At 42.4% G+C, this 25,692-nt stretch overlaps 1 protein-coding gene across 1 annotated transcript; it reads left to right on the top strand.

Annotated features, from left to right (window-relative positions):
* Positions 1–2,398: 2,398 nt before the first annotated feature.
* On the top strand, positions 2,399–25,512 carry shisal1b (shisa like 1b). The gene is made up of 4 exons (XM_071922526.2): positions 2,399–2,490; positions 18,221–18,404; positions 21,799–22,012; positions 25,206–25,512. Exons 2-4 carry the CDS (start codon positions 18,338–18,340, stop codon positions 25,510–25,512), a joined length of 588 nt encoding a protein of 195 aa, XP_071778627.1. The 5' UTR covers positions 2,399–2,490; positions 18,221–18,337.
* The last annotated feature ends 180 nt before the right edge of the window (positions 25,513–25,692 follow it).

Below are 25,692 nucleotides of genomic sequence, written 5' to 3'. Positions count from 1 at the left end.
TCACATGCAATGCGCATGCAATATGATTAAGTAAATTATCGTACGGTATTTAGGCCACTTATTAAATGTCTGTTGTTGCATTGAATGTTAGACGCAAAGGGAATACAGTGCAAAAGTTGCCATGTTGTTGTGGCCTGGATCGTAAATGACGGTGAGAGACATTCGTGGTTTTGCTTTGTAATGATGTGATAAACACGGACACAGGCACACATATAACACTCACACAAAGTGATGCCCACATGCAGACACACACACACACACACACACACAAATAGACACACAAGACGATTCAGTGTGCGGAACCTCGGCATTCTATCGCTCCTGTGCATGCTTCCTCCTGGCTGAACATCATACAGCCCGATTCCCGTTCAACCTGCCTCAAGGCTCCCTGCAGGCCCATCCTGCCTGTGACAGACATTAGCCTTTATCACGGCTTCCTCCACCTCCGCCGCCGCCTCCTCCCGCTGCACGTGGCCATGTGTGCCGGACCGCCACCCGCCGGCCAAGACGGCACAGTACCCACCGTGCTCCATGGGAGCGCCTTTTGCTCGCTCGGTCAGCGTCAAGATGACATTGCCATATGCTCATACCCTTCATTTTCTCACTCTGGAGAGGTTCTCTATCACTTGTGTGTGTGTGTGTGTGTGTGTGTGTGTGTGTGTGTGTGTGTGAGTGTGGACTTCTGACACTTTGCCTGAGGTGTGTGTGTGTGTCTGTGTGATTCATGACATTCTGACACTTCATCAGCATAATTGAGCAAGGTGTCAGATTGGTGTCTAAATCACCTTTCACTGATGTGTGTGACCTGATTGACCCACCGCTTTCCGTGTATAGTGTGTGCACCCAAGTATGCACCATACCCAGTCCCATGAAGAGAGACACTTAGGCTCTTAGGCTGCCATCTCATATCAGGAAGTAGATCAGAGAAGAGAGGCAGAGTATTACAGATACTGTACAGCATGTACCGTAAGTACACACTTGCAAGGCTAACTCACCAGTGATGATACCAGTTTGTCTTTCTGCCTGATTAGCATTACACAATTAGCAGTTCTCAGGATTTCACTGTCTACTGACAATGGAGACAGCAAAATACGTAAATGTTGGCATACAAAATACATCTTTCAATTTTGTTTAACAATGATTTAAATGCTTTAAACATATTACTCCCCCACTATCAGGCCTGAAAGTGTTGATAAGGAGTGAAATCCTAAAATGAGAAAATAAAACGTGTATATGCAAATGGATGTGTGTAATAGCTGGGGGTTGTAGCCTGACTAATGACTAATTACCATTGTATTCATGGTAGTAGATATTTACAGTATTCTGTTTTTTTCTATTTCAACTCCCTTCCATCTACGAAATACTTTCGTGGTAAGAGCAATATTAGAAGATGCAAAGCCATGCATGACGTCTGATTGTGTGTGTGTGTGTGTGTGTGTGTGTCACTGACATGTTCCATGGATGTACACAGTATCCTTTGCATCCAATGCGTTTGTCTGCAAGCGATGCAGTTCTATCTTCTTATATCGGTTCATGTATGTTTGCATTTATATTCCTTACGCATGCGAATAGCAGCAGTATCTGTTGTATATGTGGATTAGTGCTTATGTTTGTACTATCTATCTGAAATTAAATTCTACCAGCAGCACATTTGCGGTCAATGGAATAACCTCTGGACAGGCAATGCATTTGGGGTGGAGATTAGATTAACTCTTGCTGGGATGCTATAATACATTTAAAGACAGGCATAGAGAGATAGTGTGTGTGTGTGTGTGTGTGAAAGAGAGAGGGAGAGAAACAGAGTGAGAGAGGTTTAAAAGCAAAAAAAAATGTATGGTAATTTCTCTCACGAGGGAAGTTGAGCAGAGAACTAACAGGGAGTCTTTCCCTCAAGAGGAAACCAAGTCTTGTTACTGTAAAAGCAACTGACCTTGTGGCTTCTGTTGAAGAGGAATGCATGCAAAGGAGACAGAAAGAGAGAGAGAGAGAGAAACAGAGAGAGATCCATAAACACTTGTACGCAAGGAGGATCACTCTCCACACAAGCTTCCCTCCTCCCTCTCTCTCTCTCTCTCTCTCTCTCTCTCTCTGTCCCTCCTCTCTCTCTCTCTCCCTCCCTCCCTCCTCTCTCTCTCTCTCTCTCTCTCTCACTCGCCCACAGTATCGCTTCATCTCTCTCTCCCTCACTCACCCTCTACTCACACTCTCAATCGCTGTGCTCTAACGGATTGGGATACAGTGCAAGGGACTTGGGGGGGGGAAAGAGTGCGTTTCTTTTCTTCTTTGTTTTTTTTTTTTGTTTCTGCCTCTCCCGTCTGGTTTCCCTCATGAGCTGTTAAATCCAGTCTGCTCCCAAGGATGAGGAGGATCTATTTGTGAGGAGGAGACGCAACAAAGGAAGAGGGAACGAGGAGCAACAGGGGGGTAATTGTCTGAACGGGAGCGAACGAGAAGATCTTAGCCCTTTCTTTTTCTCCAGGCTCAACCAAGGTTAGTGAGGAAAGCTGCTCTTCATCTGCCTGTTTTTATTGTTCTACCCTCTGTTCTTTCACTTTATCATCTGTAACAAGGCATATTCTATTCAACACTTCATATTCATATCCTTTACCCCCCTTAGTGTCAATTAGGGCTCAAATTGAATGTCTTCACAAGGCAATTTTCTAGAATGAGTAGATTTTGCCTTTTCTTTTCATTAAAAGTCCCTTAATCTGAGGGATATTCCATTTGCGTACAGTAGGTCTCTTGGCGGGGTACTGAAGTTTCACTCTGGGTTTAGACTATTGTGTGATTTCCCAGCGGTATTGTATGGTACTCAGGTGGAGTCTCCCCTTCGCCACGGTAGCGGTGAGAGAGCTGCAGGAAAGGCGAGGACGGCTCGCTCTGCTCGGCGCTCCTCAGCCGTCTCTTTACACAGGAGGCAATTAAGCCGGATTGGCAGCCGACGCTGTTGGTAACTTGGAAACAGGCGTGTGGGAGATGCATGGTGGCACATGATAGGATTTAGGCAGAGAGGAGGCGAGGAGGAAGGAGATTCCCTTTGTTCATTCACATAAAAGACTGCTCCTCTCTGAGTAATCATTAGAATTCACTGTCTTGTCTGTACATCTGAGTGAAAACTGGCTTATGGGCTTCACTTGCAAGCTTTTTTTGAGTTTTTATTACTGTGAATGTTGCTGGAGGCTGTGTGTGTACGTGCGTGGGCATAGAAACACTGTGTGTGTGTGTGTGTGTGTGTGTGGTGTGTGTGTGACTGCATGTACACACTTTGTATATGTACTTACATGTGTGTACATGGGTGACACGGTGTCCCTCTGGAGTGTTTTGGAGTTAATGAGTCCATTAGTGCTGAAGCACATCAACACACACTAGTGAGCCTTCCCGTTTAATGACTACAAAGTGGAAGAAATGATTCACGCTTAAACTACTCAGGGGAGGGAGAATTGCATTTTAGGAAACATCATTGCCCCTTTGTAATATTGTGGATCCTGGATGAACCATTGTGTAATTTATGTAATGAATGGACGAACTGTGATGTAATTTATGCGATAAACAAGCACCGTATGGACTGTGCCTTTGTTCTGGCTTTATTTACTTGATAGAAAAAGTCTCCTTGGGACCAATAAAGACCTATGCTGTTCACTGTTTTTCACAGCAGCTATCTCTCAGCCATGTTTCAACATGGTTAAGCATGGCTCAAGAGGCTGCGGTTGGCCTTTGGCTCCCGGTAATGCAGGCCTCTGACGTGCGTTTGAGTGATCTGATGGACGGTGAAGTTTTTATAAAAGTCACTGTGGGGGGGCCAATTTGATTAAGAATGTATTAAACAAGAGGACAGGGAGAGCTCAGCTGGAAGGGAACGCATTGTATTCCCTGCGTAAACACAGGCGGAGGCACGCAGGGCAATTATTCTGGACTGTGTATGTTTTGACACTTAACGCAACACAGGGAGGCACACGTTTTCTGCTTCGCCGTTCAAAAGGAAAGATATTGCATAAGCCTATAAGCCTTAGCGTCCATTCGTTTCAATGACAAAGAAGTGTAGGTCTACATACGGCAGGATTGTGTTTACACAAAAGCCCCCAAGCCAAGCATCTGCTTTTAAAATGTATCATTCAACAGTCGATTAGTGCAATGACCTTTTGTCTTCCTTGCTTTCTGTTTAGTCTAGTCTGTGTGTGAGTGCACATACATTTTGTCAGATAATCACGGTCACCTCCATAGGACTGACTGAGCGTAACCGAGGTCAGGACTGGCTATCAGTCATCCACTCTCGGACTAGAGGACTGTATCCTGTGTCACCTTGTCAAGCACAGATACACACACAGCTACAGCTATTGTGCCTTATAGGGACAGTCATGTTGAGTCCATCAGCGGCTTGTTGACATTTCCCCACTAGGAAGAGTCACTGACACTGAGAGGGTGTTAATGTCCGCCTGGTACACACACATCTACACACACAACCAGTATACACACACACAGGCACGTGTACTCACACGTATAACAAACAAACACACAGACACAAAGGCGGAATAACACATACAGAACACACACACACACACTCACACCGGGGGAGGCGGAGCAGGGAGAGGCGTCGTGACCGGTGCCTTGGCAGAAGCTCTCAAGGTGAAAATTTTGAGTGAGGAGCATTTCAAATTCAGAACAGATGATCAAACTAGTGTCGAAAATGCAGAGTAGCCGGCGGCACCAGATGCAGATGATATCTGGCAGAGAAAGAATTTGGCACCTGAATCTCAAACAGAAAAGTCAGAGGAGTGGAGTTGAAATGAATACAACTGTGGTTATCATCTCAGGAATGGTTTTCCTTTTCTGATAGTCTGTACGAGTCAAAACTCTCAACTATACTGAGAGCTGAACAGCTATCATAAAGCGCCATTGACCACAGCACACCTATTCCAGCCAGCATATTGAACTGCAATGAGAGTACACTGGGTTATTTAGGAGTAGGAGTTCTGCAAGGAGACTGAAAATGAGTGTCTGAAATGATGTTTCAGACATTGATTTACGACTCTTTATTTGGTCATGGGAGGATTAAAATGTGTCCACAATTTATCACAGACACACAGTTGACAGGCTTTGACAGGAAATTAAACATTTTCTTTGGAGAAACCAGCTACAGTATTCTCAAATTCCTGCAATGTATGCAGAGACTGAGCAATGTACTTAAAGCTACTAATTGGTTAATAGACTAATAGGATAACAGCAGCCCATGAAATCTGTGTGGGTCCTGAGAAACATTCTCTTGAAAATGTTGATCCCAGGGGAAACTTAGAAAACTACTGAAGAACATGCACTTGTGAGTCACACATCGCTCCCATACAGTAATACAGTATTTTCCTTAGCAATCTGATTCCACACGCTTATTTTTTGCTCTGCAATAACTCCTGTAATAACTTTATTTTCTTTTTCCTCCTGTACACTGAAGTTCAGAGGGAAAAAACAGATAAATTATTCTTAATTTATCAAGCCAAACAAAAAGTGCAAACAGGATATCCGCATACCAGGTCTACAACAAAAACACATACATAATAATAATATAATAACTTTATTTTTTATAGTACCATTCATACATAGAATGCAACTCAGTGCTTTACATAACATAAATGGACAAAATCAAAATATGTCCTCAGACGACCGAGCCTTTCAGTACTTGATATCCTTGTTTGTGGCCACAAACAAGGATGGAAACAAGGAAGGACACAAGGAAGGAGACATGGAAAACAAATAGGAGGGTGGATTGCTTCATATAGCCTCTAATGCTACTGATTGCAAACTTGCACGCTCTTTGGATAAAAAAGGATCCTCTAGCAGTCATATGGAACAAAGCGAGATCCAAGGCAGCCTGAAAAATTGTTAAAAAGCCTTTATTCTATTTGGCTAGTCATAATCATTGAGTTGAAAAGTTTTTATTGAATCATTATTGAATATTGAAGAGTTTCCAACTGAGAGTGCGGCTGATTAATAGCACCGAAGGCAGCATCTGAAGGAACGGCGGCATCGGAAAATGGCAGCCAAATAATTACATTGTGAAACCCAAAACAAACAGAAAGTCGGCAGCGCGTAGTCGCTCAGTGTGACTCGTGCACAGAAATGTCTTGTTTTCCAACCTGCGGTGCAGAAAACTCCATATTCATTTGGCTTATCTAGTCTGCCATCGTGACATCTATCTCTGCGGGGTTCACACGGAGTTCCCCAGCCCTCCGCTTGGCTCCGCGCGTGGGTGTACTGAGTGTGTTTTCTGTGTGCATGCATTATTTGTGTTCATCTCCACACGCATGTTGATGAGTGAGCGCGCGTGTGTGTGTGTGTGTGTGTGTGTGTGTGTGTGTGTGTGCGGGCATGTGTTAGAGAGAGAGCAAGAAAGTGCGTGAGTGCGTACATGCATTCATCCGTGTATGTGCGTTTCTGTGTGTATATGTATATTTCTACAGTTGTGTGTGTGTGTGTGAGTGAGAGACAGAGAGGCTGACAGAAGCAGCCTGGGTTCCTTGATGAGGCGTTGACGCTGCCTTTGATGCTGGCTTCCCCTCCGTATCAGATTACACTGAGCAGATGATAATCTAGCGGCGGCCTGGAGAGAGAATTCTGCATACACCACCATCTACTCATCAGCTGTATCCGCTATCTCTCTCTCTCTCTCTCTCTCTCTCTCCCCCTCTCTTCTCTCTTTCTGTGTGGCCTCATGTATATCAATGCTGTAACCATTAGACGCCCAAGGCAGTAAGCCAGCTAGCACTCTGTCCCATTACACTGTCAAGGGTAATATCAGAAGCCCGCTCCAAGGGGAAACTCTATGCATCCTGACCCCTCTGCCTACTGTACTGCTTCTGTTCTCAGCGCTCAAAGCCACAGAACCAAAAACACAAACACGGCGGCGCTTTTCCTCTCTGGTTGTTTACAGTGGATAAAACAGCCCATTAAATGTTTTCATTCTATCCAAATGTCAATATGTCGGGCTGCATTTATTTGCACCCTCCTCTTCAACGTGTGTACATCGCTTTGAGCGCTGCCGCTGAGCGTTTATGGGTGGCGTGTTTTTCCTGGTGGCGCAGGTTTTTACTGGCATCAGGAAGGCATTTCTTCCTTTTGTGCGGCTACTGAAATGGGAGGCAGAAGGAATAATCAAATAAAGAACAAGCTGTTGAAATTCAGACACACGTTCACCCACTGGCTGTTTTGAATATTAATGCAGTGTTTGCTTTGACGCTGTCTGTGTGTGTGTGTGTGTGTGTGTGTGTGTATCTGGACAACACAAAAGGGGAGAAAAATTACATCGATTCAGAGTCCTTTGAGGCTTTAGTGGTATTGACCCAGTTGAAGCTGTTAAATTCCAGATGAATGATCATTCACTATGGAAAATGACAGGTTGAGCAAATATTTACATGAGCAAACCTATTATACACGTCGGTATCTTTGCTTGTTCCTCAAAACCTTACCCAAATAATAAACTGTATCTGTAATATTGTTACTTTTCTTTTCAGCGTAGCCGTTACCTTTAACAATCTTCAAACCCTTAATTGAGGCACGGACAGTCTTTTAAAAACAGAGAGAGACGTCAGGTTTTCTCCCAATGGTGAGGTGGAAAATCTATATCCATCACAGTTCAATCAATTCTATGGCTATATTTACATTTGCATGACACCACTCTTTGTCAATACTCATTATTTGGCGTACCAACGTCTGACCTGTGACCAGAGCGTGCTCTTAATACACAGCTGAACCACGTGGCTTGACCTTTGACCCGTGTTTAACCTCCCATTGACCCGCGCCGCAGCATCACCTTATAGATCAGTGTTACATGTCACCGGTAATGAGTGGACACTTGTAATGCTCAGCTCAACGTAATTACCTTTTCGAACCATTTACCTTTTAAATTGACATATACTGTAGATCTTTATTGGCTTCAGAGAGGAAAACTGTTTGCCACCAGTGATACATAAAGTCTACGATACAAGCCTCATCGGCCATGTAAGCATCACACTCTATAACGAACCCGTATAATGGCACGGGAAAGATGGCCCGCTGCTTAGAGAGACTGCGGTGTTCCTGATCCCCTGTGCTCTGACCCACTAGCGAAATGCATATATGTACTGTATGTGCGCCTCAAGGGGATATGCAAGGAAATTCCTACTTACACTGTATGTAATTAACACGATTGAGTGCTCTGAATTCCTAAAATAAATGACACTTCAGAGTAAAAGCACAACACAAATAGTACAGAATAAAAGCAGCACGGCATTATTCCTGGAAATCCTATCCAAAGTAGACTAATTGAAATTGTCTGCTCTACACAACATCCATATATAGCCATACAGTTGGCTGACCTCTCTTCCCCAGATGGTGTAGGGAGACGGGGGATGTGAGTGACAGCTGAGATGCATGGGGAGTGGATGAGGGGTTGAACGTCGATGTTGGACGCCGGCTGGTGATTACAGAGCTGGAGGTGCAACGGAGCCTCTGTCACTTTGGCTCAGCCCGGCGGCATAGAGAGAGAAGCTCTTATCTCCAGATAAAAAGAGCATGTCGAAGCAATGGCTTAAATGCGCCCGAGGTCTCAACAAGAATGAGCGAGGTGACCGAAGGAACGGCTGGACATGCGGCCTTAGGATTTGTAGCATCTGACTTTATTCCTGGAATTGTTTTCTTAATATGGATGAGAAATGTGTTTTGTCTAGTCAAAATGATTTTAAGGGAATTAGGTTTCAGGCAGATTGGTAAATAAGGGGGAGAAGATGAGTTAGTGATGATTTATGACTGAGAAACATGTTCAGACAGATAACATTGTGTCATCAACTTCGTGAGTCAGGCAGTGACCACCATTTCTCTTCGGTGGAATCTCAATGAGAAATCCTTTGTTGTATGAAATATACAATCTTGACCTTATCTGACCATCTAAATGTTGGGTGTATTCACGTTATGTTCTTTAACAGTTTGACTTGTAGATGGAAATTAGGGTTTGAGGATAAAATATACATAAAACCTATGTCATCATTCCTTGTATCAAAAGCTCAGACAATACATTTCCCACTGAAGAAGTGTTCGATCTAATAGACACCGTTGTAAACGAAGCCAGTAGTGCTTTAAACAGGGAGTGCCATACTACAATTACTACTATTACAGATTGGGCCTTCGAGCCAGTTTGCACTATGAGTAAGTGTAAAACGTGGGCAACTTTCTGGAGCCAGCGAGGGCAGAATAAGGGAATAAAGTTGTCCTCAGCCAAAACAATGCATTCTTTTTGTTTTTTTCCATGCACTGGTGGTGGACCTCATCGTTAAAAGAGAATACACAGTGACACTGCCGCTGGTAACGGACAGGGGAAGCATAAATGCAGATGAAAGAGGTGTGACTGTAGGAGAGCGGGCTTTTGTCTCTAAGTGAGCTACCACTGTGCCAGCTGCTTCAGATGGTCAAATGGCACACATGAGAAAATCTACATGACAGGAACTGTGGACTCAACTGCGTGTGTGTGTGTGCGTGTGTGTGTGTGTGTGTGTGTGTGTGTGTGTGTCTCTGTTTGTCTCTTTCTTTGTGAGAGCCCTTTAGTGCCACATATGTAGAGTATACGCTAGCAGTGTTGACAGAGATAATGCATGATATAGTGCCTCACTATAATTCCTGATATGACTCATTACAATAATGACTAATATTTGAAATGGACATGATAGTGAGTCATGTTCACATATTATCTCTGTATAACAGCAGCTAACGCCACCATTGTTCATTATGTTAATAAAAAATTCATGCTACATTCACAGAAGTCAATTCAAATGAAACTTTTAGTAGAGACTTAAGAGCAGTTAGCACAAAGTGCTAATATTGGAGTTCAATACTGAAGTTACTTGCATTCAGGGAGCATTTCAGGACATACTAGGAAGTTGTTATTCATAGAAGTTTCCACAAACTATGCAAACTGAGGTGAGTTCATTCTCTGTGGGTCAAAACCAGGACAGCCTCGTTAATGAGGTGCAATCTCTATGATGGCCAGTCACCCAACACTTCCAATAATGATCTCTGGAAGAGCTCACAACAGTAACTTGCTTTTTAAGGTTTTCTAACAGGCCATATAAACCACCTGCCAAAACACCATTAGCATTTGGATGTGGAGCAGCGCAGAGTATTATACCTTCTCAGTATCTGAGGTGTTCTTGGCAGTAACATGTGAGGTTGTCTGTGACCTTTGTGCTCGGTGAACTCTGTGACCTCAAGGTGTGTGAGAGCTGTCCTGGTTGAAGATCTGCCCAGTGTTGCTGAAGTATATCTGTCATAAATATCTATTTTGGGTTTAAGTCGCATTGGATCTGGTCCTGCGTGTTAACCCTCTTAAAACAGACTGTGGTCCAGGCAGGTTATCTGAGGGGAAACCCACACCCTTCTCCATGTTGAGTGTGCTACTTTTGGATTTGGCACACTGAACACCCACTTTAGATTAGCAGTGGGATTTCTTACTGCTACCATTTTTGTGCAGGGTAACATTTGGCCATACACCAAACCCTCAACATATACTGTACTTCAACTTGAAAACTGTAGTTAGCAAAGTCCTGAGAGCCAACTCACCACCATGGTGGTCTGCGTAAACTGAGAATATTAATCAACTGGGTAATAGGGGGGCACAAAAAAGATAATCAAACCGCTATGTTCGGGCTTGAATTTCATTATGCATTCCTGTCCCACCTCGTGATGTTTCCTTTCATTTTTGACATGCCTACCAGGCTATTAGTCCGTGGGTAGAAACTATTTTAGATCCAGGGTCAGGCGGATGATGATGTGGAACATGTCCAACAGACATTAACTGAGCCCAGAGTGTGGCGTCAAAGCAAATCCAAACAAACAATGCTGGCTTGTGTCTGGGAGATACTGCCATGTCTGTCCGTATCAAAGAGCCCAAAGAGTACTGGGGATATTTCTCCCAACCCCCGGAGCCAAAACAAGTCCAGTTATTCTGCATGAGTCATAGTCCCTCTACCAGAGAAAACTGAATTTGAGTGCCAAAGCACTGATGAGTTGACAGAGGAGGCCTCAATCTAGCCTGGAGGTAACTGAAACCTTGAAGCGGCGGCAACTGTTGAGGACTGCACGACAATTCCTGGAAGGCTTTCTTTGGCCCTGAGAGCGACTTAGAATTGTGACAACTATCTTTGTGCCACTTAGCAGTCAAGTCAACGACGCACCATCCTGAGTCACTTGATCAAAGCAGAATTGTGAATACCAGAGATGATTTTCAGAGAACTTCAAGGCAATAAACAGAAATAAAGCACTCCAGCCTGTATGTGTAAATGTAGGTATCTTACTGCTGCTCTTCTATTCATCTCATTCACTTTGCCTACTTTTCTGATCAGGGTTTGATCTGTAAGTATAGCCCGAAGTATCCCTCTCTCTCACAAAGGCAGCTATAGCATAAAGCAAGCTATATTCATTCAAATCATCTGGGAAACAGGAGCTTTGTAGTAAAACTTGCATTAGGTTAGATGGGGCTCTAAGAATTTTCATCCCCCAACTGACTTTTAGACCTTGACTGTATAATGAATTCAACTTATTAGTCTCCGGTAGCTGTCTCATTAGCTGTCTCGCCTTTGCTGCATGCATACATTTATTGCCAAGCAAAAATGACACAAAAAGAAAAAGTTAAATTCTCATTTGGACAGCATAGGCTTCCTCCTATCAGCTAAGCTTAAATCTCCTGGGTGTTTTAACATGTAATAAATATCCTTCTGAATGCTTCTGCATGTGGCTAACTCTTAATGAACTTGTGCATATATTGGATTTCCATCGTCTCCATACTCCCAATATCAGTTGCTTATTCAACATGAAATGAAGCTGGAGCAGTGTAGCGAGGTGAAATGAGCAATGCTCAGATCTGTTGGGAGCCATCGCTGGGGGAGTTTTATTTCCACTGAGATGGATGCTGATATTGCCTGCTGCAGAAATATCAGCAAATAGTCTTTTGAGATTGTCATTAACAACGTGATGCTGCACTGCCATTTCTCCTAGGTATTACCCAAGCTGTGAAAAAGGTTGTTTGGAATCATTGTTCTAGTTAGATCTGGGAGCATTTTCAGATATAAACATCCACTGTTTTCCAATCTGCCTGTGAAAAATAAAGGATGTGGGACAGAGCGAAGGGGGAGGATCGGTGCTTTCCATCAACGCGACAGATCTCGGCAGGTAGGAACACAGCAAGGCTGCAGCAGATTTAAGTTTGATTACAGCACTTCTGCCGTCTCTTGATTGTGTCAACTTAACAAAGCATTACCAAGTCAAAAACACAGACCACCCATGCAGTACGGTGGCTGCACTGTACAATAGCTGAGCCCATTATGCCGGCTTATACTGGCCAAACTCACAACAACAAGCTCTATGGCAACCCTGCTGTGTTTTTCTCCCTTAGCTTTTTTTAGCACGGCTGCGTTCATTTCCTGTTCACTACAGTGCGGATGCTAATTACTAGATGTTGCATTCTTGTGTGGCGGAAATGTTTCCCAGGCAACATCAAGCCACCAGGCCAAAACACATCGCTGCCTCTGTGCTTTATTTAGAATATTTGATCTGGAAAATGTATTCAGGTGACTGATCACATAAACCAGCGAAGAACCTTTGTTTGTCACTGAAATTTATGTCGAGTCCTCCGGCTCTGAGCTAGCAATGATACAGCACAAATGAATAAACAGTTGCTTCTCTGAGACTGTCTCATCAATTTGGAATTTGAAAGATCCCTGGGCCCTACGTTCTCTCTTTTGCAGAAAATAATGAAATGAGATTAAAAAAAAGAAGAGAAACTAATTTGAACAGGAATGTAGAGTAAGAGGAGTCAGGCTGTATATGAGCAGTTGTGTATACAGTATATTGCATGCATATTTGAATGTGCGACATTTGTCTTCAATAATGACAAAGGCGGAACTAATGAATTACAATTACCGTAGTTATTGTAACTGAGAAGCTTTTTTGTGTACCAGTACTTTTTTAAGACAGTAATTTTACTTTTATTTAAGTATATTCTGACTGAATTACAGTATATTTCACCTTTAATTATTTATTTCTCACCTTTTCACACATTTTAAATTGCATCCATTGCAGAGTATAAATGTTGCCGGTTCTCCATAAGCACTGCATCACAAACTGGCCAGTTGCAAATTGCATCTACATAAAATTTGCATAAGCATGTGGCGGTAACATTAAGTAAAATTGTATCATTTGATGCTGAAGCTATCCAGCTACAGTGTAATTGATTTATATTTGTATGGTTGTTGTCTAGCGATGAAAGATATTGAATAATGGGGATTGGCTTTTTTCTTTTTTCTTTTTTTCAGCAAAGATAGAATAAGGACAATCTTATTTTTAGAAAGCTCAACATGCAATATCTGTTTTTATTTTAACTCATGTAACTTTAACTCTGAGTACATTTTTAATTAGCTATTTTTTACTTTTACTTCAGACTTTTACTTCAGACCACTTCAGACTACTTTACAGCAGTAGACTAACTCACATCTTGGATATTTTGGTATTCTTCCCACAATGAATAATGATGCCTGTTGCTTTTCCTAATCTTTCAGATGTCTGAGTGTTTTGCCTGAGGTTTAGATTGTGCTAGACAAATGAAATACCTGCCATGAATTTTAAAAAGTGTTTTAGTCTTCTATCATTTCCCCTCATTTGGTTCAGGTCTGATGAGGCTATGAGATGTGATGTGCTGCTTGTAGGGATTGGGTTTAAAAGTTGAAAAAGTTTCACTCTGTAAACCATACAACAACAAATAGTTCTCAGAATTAGCAATAAATACTTTCTCAAACAATAAATATTGAAACATGTGCAAGTTATATGCATAAATAAATCCAAATCCAGGAAAAACATGAATCCAAAAGAAGGAAAAATCCAAAAATGAGGGGGAAAGCAACAAAATCGATTTCATGGCGCCATAAAAACCGTTTAAGAAATTGAGATGGAAGACCTATGAACCAACTTTTATCTCGGCTGACCACGTTTTGTTGTAAAGTCAAAGCCATCTGAAAAAACAGCTCTTATAAAAGCTCTCAGGGCAACAAAGTAAGTTTTGATGTTCCCACATGCAGGCGGGAAGTTTATTTCTTTTCTTACTGCCTGTCAATGTTAAATAAAACCAAAGCAATTAAACTTAAATCAGTGAATATCAGTCTTGTGATATTTACAGCATCACCTCTAAACCGGGGGAGACTGTGTGTGTGTGTGTGGTATCTCACTCACAATAACACACACATTCACCGCTTCATAACACACACCAGTCACACACCAGCCAGCCTGTACCCTGCTCTAGGCCGGCTCTCTTAACCCATTGACAATCCCAATGCACACAGTCCAGTCCTCTCTGCCAATGACAGCCATTAGATCACGGCTCTAAATCTCCCAACATGGGCTCACATCCTAATGGAGCACTGCAGGGCTTCCGAGTGAAGCTCTAATGTCATCAAAAGGGAATGAAACCCGATTTATTCTGATAATAGTCAAAGAGAGCATCAATCAGGCACAGGGCCTCATTACGGTGGAATACTGATCAGTATTTGGGTGCAAGCCCACCATGAGAGCCAGGAGTGAGATGGAGTCACTCTGCTAGTGCGTACTTATCCTCTGTGTGAAGTGGGAGCCTCAACTCCACTTCACTCCTGGTGCTCACTCACTCTCATGTATTTTAGGGTGATTGATGTCGTACATTAACGTGGATTGAGGGCCAGCCTAGCAACGGAGAGCGTATTTGTGTGCTCTAAGCAAAACACAAACCTAATAACGAGGCACAGAGGGATCATAAGCAGACAACTATATCATCCACTGTGGAATACAGGAAGAGAGCTGGAATAAGAGGCTGGATCGGAGTAGTTGGTCACATGGGTGCTATAAAATGATAGGCCTAAATGTTTCATCTAAAAATACAGTTAAGATGTAGAGAGTATAGCAATCCTGCATGTGTCTTCGTGTCTTTGCAAACTTGAAAGCTTCACAGATAAAAGACATAACAGACCAAAATAAATAAATAAAATGAGTTTTAGAAACCATAATACATGTCACAGGCTTTGAAGTGAATGTTTGAACAAAAATAAGACTTGGACAAGAATGCTCATAAAATAGCCCTCGCATATCGCTCTGTGTAATCTCCAAATAGCCCAAAACCTTCTACTGCACTTTTCCTCATCAAACCTCTGACAGATTTGGGTCTCCTGCTGTGTTGTGATCTAGGATGTTCACAGTGGCTGCTGCAATAATTGGTAACCTAATATTTCCCTCTGTTCCCAGGCTAGAACAGGGAGTAACATGTAGACAAATCATTAAGCGCTGTGTGCTTTGGCTACCATATGAGGCTGCTAATATTTGAGATATATTCCTCTCTCTGAATGTGCTTCACTTTAACTGTCACGGTCAGTGTTTTGCTGTATATTTTAATTTGATCTCAGACATAAACAGTAAGTAGCTAGACCCTCCATCTGTGATGAATGCCTGTTCAGCTGGGCAGTGTGTTCTATTTTCAGTCCCAGAGAGCGGGAGAGTGTGTGTGTGTGTGTGTGTGTGCATGATTGTGCACGTGTCTGTTTATGTGTGTGTATGTAAGGGTTTATGTACATGTTTGTGTGTGTGTGTGTGTGTGTGTGTGTGTGTGTGTGCGTGCATAAATGTCTGTGTATTTACATTGTTCTGCTTCACTTCCATTAAGCTCATTACACAAACCCTTCGCATCCACTTATTTGCAAACAAACCGCATCACCATGATTAATTGAACCTTGCCCTTTATAGCATGTGCAGCACAGGAAGTACGGCATAGACAAGACAACAACGAAGGTACTCCATGTGAAAATATTGAGAGACAAAAAAATAATAATGCATGTAAAAACCCTTGTTAAAGACCAGAGGAGTAGGAAGGAGGAGGAGGCGGGTGGGGAGGATTTCAGAGGATGGGAATCCCTGGTCGTGCTGCACATGTTGTCATCTGACAGTACACTGAAGCTTTCACCAGAAGTAAAAAGAGAGGAAAAAAATATATAAAATGCCACTCTAACAAGCCTCTGGGGACCTCAGCTGCCTGGCTCTCTGAAGAGGGAGCAGCTTGCCTGATGTAAAATGCGCTAAAAAACCCAACAGAAACAGGCTGCTGTGCTCCATGCACATATTATTCTGTGCATACAGGCCACAGCAATGGCTTTATATTTCGGTTTGGTCAGGTGCTGCCGCCAACTCATGCTGTTAGAGAGCGAAGAAGAAACACGGCTACAAATAGGATTTGGAACAGGTAGAGCAACTGTAAATAACACCGTAAACTATTCCCAAGGCCCTTCAGTTTTTTATAAAAAAAATGTATCCGCGGAAGCTTGATTAAGCAATTCTCTGCTTCACATGCAGTTACATGCATTTACAGCCACAGTCTTCTACTGTTAGCCAAGTCCTACGTTTTCTTAACCAGTTGGGGATTTGAACCAGCAACCTTCTCGTCACAAGTCGGCTTCTCTAGCCTCTCTAAAGGCTGCTGCTAGTTGTGGAAGCAACTAAGCAACACAGAATACATACACAGTACACATTCAGGAACTGAAAAAAAATAAAATAAAATTTAAAAAAAAGCACTGGACACACATGTTGGGAGAATTCACCATGTTGCCATTGCCAGTATGAATTGCAAATTAATCTTTCCTTACTGTTTACCAAGTTAAAATGTCACTCTTCCCTGAAACATGGCAGTGATTTACAAACGGAGCCTGCTAGATATATTTATTCACTATTTCAGACCTCAAGTTGTAATAGTTTTCATGCAGTTTGTGCGAGTCTACATGATGTAATAGAGATAATATTTGTGTTTAAATTTCCTTGCACATGCATGCAGCTAAAGCCTGTTTCTGGGTAGTTGAAAATAAAACATTGTCATAAATGTTGGAGGTGTGGATTTTATGGTTTTGAGGAGCAGATACATTTTTCAAACTGTGTTGAAACCCAATAGTTCCTCTGTGTCTTCCGTTTCAGTCAGCTCTATCTCAGACAAACTTGCCTGAGCAGTCAGGTTTTCACCCCTTCCCTCTAGAAAGACATGGCTTCCTGGCTTTCACATGGGTGGCAGACACTGATAAGAGTTTTAAAGTCTCATTCAACCGCAAGGCTATTGTCACACTGACTTTGCAAAACCGCAGTCAAATTTGAATGGTTCAATGACCAAGTTTGCGACAAACGCAGAAATTAGCATAAACCTCACATTTAACGAATTCAGTTTCACAAAATAGCAGACAGGGGCCATTTCCGTTTAATTTCCTCTGGTAATAACAACGAGGCATACATTTTCCAAAGAACAGAAACAAGCTTGGCTAAGCAAAATGAGCTGGCATCCCATTAATCTAATTTAGCATCAGTATATGGACAGCTACGATGGCGCTTCCAATGGTAGGAACTCCCATGATGCATCATTTACTAGCAAACTCATCTTCAGCGGTTTTCGTCCACCGCTCTCTGCACTGAGAACTACAGGAGCTGGCTCTGTGTAATTAATGAAAAAATAAAATAAAAAAAATAAAAATTTTTTAGTTAAAATTGTCTACGACTACATAGTGCATTACAGTGGCACTCCTAAAGAATTATAATACACTCATAATGCCTTATGACCATTCTTAGTTACAGTATCTAGTTAGTTATCTATTGGACGTTGTCTTAATCTCAATGGGACAACCTCTGATAGATTAGATTAGAACTAGTTATAAACAATCATAAGAGAATTGTATTTATTGTTTATTATGTTTAGTTATGTCTATAATATTTTAGGAGCGTGGTATAATGCATCAGTAAGCATTATGTGTTGTTATAAGCATGGAAGCACGGTCACAAGGCATTATGAGTGCATTATAATTCCTCGTAAGTCCCCTTATAATGTATTATAAGGTATTATAATGTATTATTGTAAGTGTTACCATAATTTTACCATCACAGCATCACATTCTCACAACAAAAGCAGAGAAACCATAACTATAGCCACTAAAGCAATTTCTGCAACTTTGGAATTTGGCCCCCAGAGAGTGTTGCTGAGTGCCAATTTTAATTAAAGTCAATGTGTGAGACATCTCATTATGTAAACTGAAAGATGGATTTTGCAAGACATCATGACATTCACTGCCAAACAAGCTGTCCACGCAGTAGGGTGAAACTTTGATAAATCCAAATCAAATATCTTAATCATCTCTCTCTCTCTCTCTGCTTGTCTTGTTCCCATCAGATGGACCGCAGCGCAGCAGCAGCCATGTGAGAGGAGCTGTCAGCGAGCAGACGATGCCCACGTCCAGCTAAAGCAGAGCAGCACTCCCCTCCCTTCTTCCCATATGAGGACGAGAAGATGACTATCACCAGCCGGCAGTCCTTCAATGTCCTGACGGTCATCTTCCTCCTGCTGTCTACTGCAGGTCAGTCCAGTTTTCCATGTGCTTATCAGTCTGTCTGCCTGCCTGTCTGCACCTCAAAGTTTATCTGTTAGCCATTATAGGAACCCCCTGTTCTCATACAGCAGTTTTAAGCAAGTTTGGAGTAGTTTATTCGAACTCTGGAGCATTTATTCCTCTCGCTTGGTTCGTTTGGGCAGGTAAGAACGATGCCGTTCGAACTCTGGTGGCACCAAATAACTTCACCGAGACGCCTCAAAATGCGAGTCTCAGTCCTCTTCCAAGAGAACTGCGGTGTGGTTCGTTAGGAGTGAAAATGTAATCCAAACCAACTACAAGAAACAACCCCAAAACAAAAGGTTTTATGGGTAAAAGGAGACAGATGTTGACATCTGATAGCCAGTAGTTACTCATACTTGGAAAGCCATAGCATAACAAAATGAACAGAGAGCAAACCGCAGTCTCAACTGATACTCATATTTTTTCATGTGTTGGTATGAATGCTAAAAAGGTAAATGGCAGTGAAGAGTGCAGACAAGTCCATTATACTTAGCTAAAGTTAAAGGGACTGGAATCGGATTTGTTTTGACTGCCCTCCGCTGCCAAAACCTCTAACCTGGCGGGATGACAGGTTACTGAAACTCTGTCCAATAAACAAGCTACTTGAGAGTCCATGTGACTTTTGTTTAAAGACCTCGTTCACGTAATTGGGCAGTGTCCTCAATGAACGAAATACAAAAATACAACAAAGTCAACTTTTCCACTATGGTCCGGATCAACGGGAGGTGTGATTGCACCCTCAAATATGAGGCAGTAGCACTAACTCACACTCGACTGTGGCTTATTGCTGCAGTAGGGAGGCCTTGGCTCTCATTCTTTCAGCTCACAGGTTGTAAACATAACGCAAGAGCCAAACTGTTTACTGTATCCTAAAATTCAAGAGGTGTTAATGAAATTAACAACGTGGCTATGTTTACAACAGTGTCGTTACCAGAACCAGCTGTTTCGCATTTGAAAAGCTCCTTTCCTCTTCTCTTTCCAAGCCTTTAAGTCTTGCATCATTAGAGGACTTTATGGTCCACTTCCGATGTTGAGGGGTCTGCTTCCTTATTGCCAATACACTTCCCTACAGCTGCTGACCTCTCCTGTATGTGCCAAGGATTTATGGAATTTCAATAATATGGGCTGATTTCAGAGCTATCAGAATGGAAAAAATTTAAAATGTCATGTCAAATTCTTTGAGTGGCATTTATGAATAAACAGTCTGATTAACCAATTTATTGGCTGTGATCCAACACAGAAATTGAAAAGAAAAGTGTAACCAAGATCAAGTAAAAACTGAATAAGATCAAGCTGCAATTTTACAGCCCATTATGTTGGATTCGATTCAGCAACTTGTATAATCAATACAAAAGTCAAATGGAGAGTTTTTCTCTTGCTGTAAAATGTGTCCTTGACTTCAAATCCTCCTGTGTGCTTCATTACCACCTCTTCCACCCCTTCATTCTACCTCCCTATCCTGCAGAAAGCCTGTCAATTAGACTTGTTGAAGGGAAGATGGCTGGCCGTAAGTAAGTGGCCGAACCAAGCTCATTATAACCTGAAAGAGCTTTCCCCTTTCAAATGCTGATCTGTCCCTGCCTGACATTCTTGAAAGACTTCTATCACTCCTCGGCATAAGATAAGTGGACCTCGGCTCCAAATCACAGCAGAACATTTTTTACTGACAACACTGTCATTTTCTGGGCTCCACAGATGAAAGGAAAGACGATAGACAAAGACAAACCAAATCAAATAAAATTCATTTGCGTGTACTTTACACAGAAATGTTGCAATATACTTTATACTGACAGAATGCTAAAGTAAGAAAAGATGTTTCATTATTACAATCATAAAACCATCAAACGGCACACAGAATGAATTATTCAAGCCAATACAGCAATACAGAACAGAAAACAGGCAGCATCAAGTAGTGTAGGGTCGTGTATGTGAGTATGTGTGTACTTATTATGCATGTGCGTGCCTATGAGTGAGCGTGTGTGTGTGTGTGTGTATTTTGGGTATTTCATGCAGCTTCCATATCACTTCTGTGCAGCTAGCAGGAATGCTCAGGAGGCAATCTGTCTCCAAATGAACAAGAACATTCATTTTTGGTCTTATTGCTGGTAATAGAATGTGAAAGGATGCCAAGGCTGATCCTGATTGGTTAAGAGGGTGTTGAACAAGTGGCTTTGTCCTGGTCCCACTGTGACTTGTGTTAACCATCATCAGCCCTGTAAATTGACACTCATTATCTCTGGTCCATTTCTCTGACAGATTGTTAATTGGTGATCATCTGCAGGAGCCTCACCTGCTGCTAAATGACGTTTCTGTGATTTCAATTACAGAATGAAAGCTTATTGGTTGCCAGATTCCATATTCCACAAAAATAGCATTTCGTTCCTTTGATACGCCGACGATGCACAGATATCTTCTCCTGAAACCCGGTGACTCAAATGGCCCAGCTGCTCTCAAGGAATGCTCCAGTGGCATAAAGCGATGCATGTCACAAGATTTTCCGCGGCTGAATGAAAACAAATCAGAAATAGCATTATTTGGACTCCCAAACCCCCTTTGAATTATTCCATAATGAGCTAGGCACTCTGTCAGCCAATTTGAAGCCAGCTGCCAGAAACTTTGGAGTAATTTTTGATGCTGACTTTAGCTTTGATGAAAAAGTAAAGAGAGTGGTGCAGTCCTGCTTCCTTCGGTTGAGTTGAGTTTATTTAGTGATATGGAGAAAGTCAGTCATGCTTTTATTTCCTCATGTTTAGTCTATGTAATTCTCTTTATTCTGGCATCAACCGAAAGTTTTCAAAATCGCCATGCTAGGGTCTGTGATGTAATTTTGACAGCCTGAATCCTAAAAACCCAGACTTAAATAGCTGAGCAGGTTTGATGTTTTGAGTCAGAAGCACCGACACTTCTGTGTTCGCCTAAGGACCTACAAATTAGATCTATGTTGTTTTGTGGTGTTGCCTTCCTTTAAGAATAAATGTGGCAGCGCTTTTGCCACCAGGGCCTGTATGCTTTATGTGATGTCTCCTATCTGATTGTTTTTACGATTATATTGTTTTTATCCTCTATTCTCTAGGCCCCCATTATATTCATTGTCTCAAACAAATAACATTCTACACTGATTTTCACAGTTTGATAACTGCAGGTTGAAAGTTATTTCCTTGATAAATAAATAAATCTGATTTCCTGGGACTTTTTCTTTTCTTTTTACATTTTTTTCTTTTTTTCTTTTTAGCATTTTTTTTTAAGTCATTTCTGCCATATTAGATACTATTGAGCCACTGAGCCACCAGAACATCTCTTTGCTGAGGAATTCTGATTGTACTTTACATCCAAAGATTTCTCTTCCCCTCCACCGCAGCCCTCTCGGCGCATTACCGAGTGTGTGAACCCTACTCCGACCACAAGGGGCGCTACCACTTCGGCTTCCACTGCCCGCGCCTCTCAGACAACAAGACCTACATGTTCTGCTGCCACCACAACAACACGGCCTTCAAGTACTGCTGCAACGAGACCGAGTTCCAGACGGTCATGCAGATCAACCTCACCACCACCTCAGATGGCTACGCACACAAGTGAGTAATAATAATAGTTGACACCATGATAGGGGCCCCAGGACATTTATGCCCCTCACCCCCAACTCTGATCCCGCCGGCAATCACTATTTGATCCTGCGCATTGTGCATCTGCCCCGTCAAGTACCCACCCAGTCAAGTGTCCACCCCATCACACAGGTTAATACTGAAAAACGCTGATTGTACCACTACTGAAGATAGCCAGGATAGTGCACAAACTTGTATAAACGAGAAAATTTACAATTAGATTACAAATGTATCTGCTCTCGAACCCAGGGCTTTCAGGGCCAACGGCCTTATACTTATGTATTAACTTACATTAAATTATATTATGGAACTATGGAAAACTATGCTAAAGTACACAATAATACTGCGTTTGTAATGAAAACTGTTGTTATGTACCAGGCACATATGTACACCTCTGTGATTTATTTCTCTATGAATTAGGGTCATACAATAGGCAATATAACACTCGTAATGAGATCAACCATTTATTGCAACAAATGGTAATACAGTTGGATTTGGCAGTGCCGCTCTGCTCCCGGGATGCTCAAAGAACAAATCTATGCGAGCGTGACACAGATTTGGCTCGGAGCACACGAACCCCCTCCTGCGTATGGGACAGAGCGAGATGCACATCACTTAATTATAATGACAATATAAGAGACATACTGAATTCCTCAGTGCTAATGCGGGAGGAGACTGGGGAGGAAGTTGAAGCACTGTGGTAGCAGGCAGCAGTGCGATGCAGCAGCTTAAGCGTTTGCAGGATGACTGAGCACCAGATCTGTTTATAAGTACCGCCCAGTTATTGGAGTTAGATTTTGGTTGTATTTGTAGAGTGCCAGGCATATGACTACTGTATCCTGCCTGAACTACCGCAAAGCTCCATTATGGTTGAGCTGAAACTTTGAGTAGAGTTTTGTTGTGAACAGCTATGTGAAACAACTTCAGTTTCAGAGATGACATTTCCTGAGAAAAGATAAAAACAACCTGTTGCACACTGGCTCATATAAGCTGTTTGCTCCCCTGACAATATCACAGTTATTGACATCATTTGCCTCTTGCTCAAAGGGTATGTTGACATTGATCTACACCTACAGAGGGATTCAAAAGCACCACAGTGGAGAGCAGATGCTGAAAGCAATTGCTCTGGCGTGAGTGGGACGCCTCCACATGATCGGTCACTAAGGCAGGTGTTAAGTGCCTTCTACTCCATTGAGTATCACTATAACACGGTATCCTAGACTGCATCATAGTACAGAATTCTATGCAATAAATCACAGTACAGCACTATACTATAATTACTAATACTATGCTACACTATTAAGTGCAAAACTATATTTCCATGGTGGACACATAGGCTTAACGGCACACTCACCCCTTGCAGCATAAACAGGTTTGAGCTGAGTAAAGGACACGGAAAAACGAGCCTCTTATTGTGTGGGAGCTCTCGGTAGGAGGTATGGGTGACAAAAACACAGCTCTCTCTCCACTAATGCCCTCTCAGCATGGCTCTGTCTCGGGCGGTTCACACTGCCCTGCAGCAGGTCATGATATTTCATTTTAGTGGCAGATCGCCTGTTGGGCTACTGTTTCATCCTGACTCACTGGACAGTAGGGCTGTGAGCTTGATATTTACCGCTGGCCAAGCGAGTGAAACTGGCCCTAATGTTGCTCTCCTCCTCTCACCTGGCCTGGTGAAACTAGAGATCAGAGATTAGAGGTTTTTTACAATCCAAGCTAAGACCAGCCTCTGAGGGTTTCTACAGTCGATGCACGGTAGCATTTGTTTCTTCTACTTATAGAGTTACTTTATAAGTAGCTGACATGCTGCTGAATTTAAATGGCTTTGTAAGTCATCCAAGAATGATCTCCGAAAAAGCACCAAGAAAAGCTGCAATCGTGCGTGACAGATAATCAATCGGATCTGCTTTTCTTCTCCGAGGCTGCCACGTTTAATATTACATAACATTTGTTTTAGTTGTGTGGTGATGATCGATCCCTCCAAGGCCTGTCCACCTAGTCTTGTTTACTTACCCTTATAGGCTCACTCAAATACAGCCCTGCATGGAGAGCCCTGTTGCCCTGAAAATCACCTTAATAGACATACAGATTAAATTATAGGCAAACCATGAGCAATGTCTCAAAGGCATGGGGGTGAGGAAAGGTAAATGCAATTTGGATTTGAGTGCAGTAACAGTATATGCCTGCCTAGCTGCTCATTCAAGCAACTCAAATGTTCATTTTGAAGCTATTTATTCAGATAGATATCCCCAAGGCCATGTCATTTTCCAACAGGAGTGGATTCAGTTGAGTTACTGAACTAGAATGACTTACGCATCAGTATTTAAATGGGTTTCCAATGACTACAGTGAAACACTTTACAAAGTGAGCCTACATTACGCAAATGATGGGTTTCCTACTAAATAAATCTCTATTCTGAAGTAATATTGTGTGTCATCTCTGTCTCAAAGAGTCAGAATAATACTTTTTGCTCTCTCTAATGGAAGGTGAGTGTTACATCCTAATAGGACTGAACCACTTTCCATTTGTGGCATTTCCCAATTAAGTTTTATCAACTCCATAAAAAGATATCACACCCATAGACCTTTAGCACCCCTATGCTCCGAAATGCTGATTCTGAAATGTAATGGGAAGCTATTTGTGTGCATTTACCTTGCTGTAATTTATGGATGTGGGCGAACTGAGAGAAAGTTCAAATGCACACCACATAAATCTTGCTAGAGCATGTTCTACATGAAGGAAATGTACTAGAGGTGAAAACTAGGAGCACAGATTTTGGAGTTATTATAGATTTGCCAAAATGAGATGGATTAACAAGTCTCTTGTGCTAATGAAATTCCTTGTCCAATTTAAGAAGTCGTATTTAAAAGGCAGCAAATGGAACAGATGGAAAAGGTTTTTTTATTTAATTTATTTTGATATTTATCCAGGGATGGTTTGCTGAACATGCATGCTCTTTTTTTAGCACGGCCCTGCCTCACATATAGTACACATTCACACCTGGTAGCTGCTCAGTAAAACCAGGTTATTTTTATTGTTGGCCTCTGAGCAGCTCCACTGTAGCTATTGGGAGTTAAGGTGCCTCGATGGTAGCTCTTGAATGACCAAACAGTGTTTTATCCCAGATTTCACTGTACTAATGCTCCCAGCTCTCTCTCCCCTGCAGTAACTATACAGCCCTGGTCGGCGTGTGGATCTACGGTTTCTTCGTCATGGTGCTGCTGGCCCTGGACTTTCTCTACTACTCAGCCATAAACTATGAGCTGTGCCGGGTCTACCTGGAGAAGTGGGGTCTGGGAGGACGCTGGCTGAAGAAAGCTAGGAGTCAGTGGCACAGATCCATGCCAGAGGAGAGCGAAGCCCAGGCCCAGGCCCAGCCCATGGTCCCCAGTCACTACCAGCCCAGACACAGCCTCAGAGGGGAGAGCCACAGTCCCACGCTCCTGCCCTATAACACATCCACCGCCTGGTGAGTCACTGTCTGTCACACACCGATTGCCAACATGCAATTTGGCAAGGATTGCTATTGTAAAGCTACAATCAGCAGATAAACTATAGAGGCTTTGCAGTTGCGTCACAAGTCTCCTAGCAACCAAGGCTGGTGCCATCATGGAAGTCCGGTGAAGTGGCTGCACGCAAATAATGGTTTAATA

The sequence above is a fragment of the Centroberyx gerrardi genome, chromosome 4 (assembly GCF_048128805.1).
Source record: "Centroberyx gerrardi isolate f3 chromosome 4, fCenGer3.hap1.cur.20231027, whole genome shotgun sequence".
Lineage (NCBI taxonomy): Eukaryota > Metazoa > Chordata > Actinopteri > Beryciformes > Berycidae > Centroberyx > Centroberyx gerrardi.
Note: the sequence above shows the minus strand (reverse complement) of the source record. Positions and strands in the feature narration are given on the sequence as shown.

Coding starts and splice junctions, on each gene's coding strand:
- shisal1b (XM_071922526.2), top strand. CDS start 18,338: ATGACTATCACCAGCCGGCAGTCCTTCAATGTCCTGACGGTCATCTTC. Junction 18,405..21,798: donor CCTCCTGCTGTCTACTGCAG/GTCAGTCCAGTT, acceptor CCTCCACCGCAG/CCCTCTCGGCGCATTACCGA. Junction 22,013..25,205: donor TCAGATGGCTACGCACACAA/GTGAGTAATAAT, acceptor TCTCCCCTGCAG/TAACTATACAGCCCTGGTCG.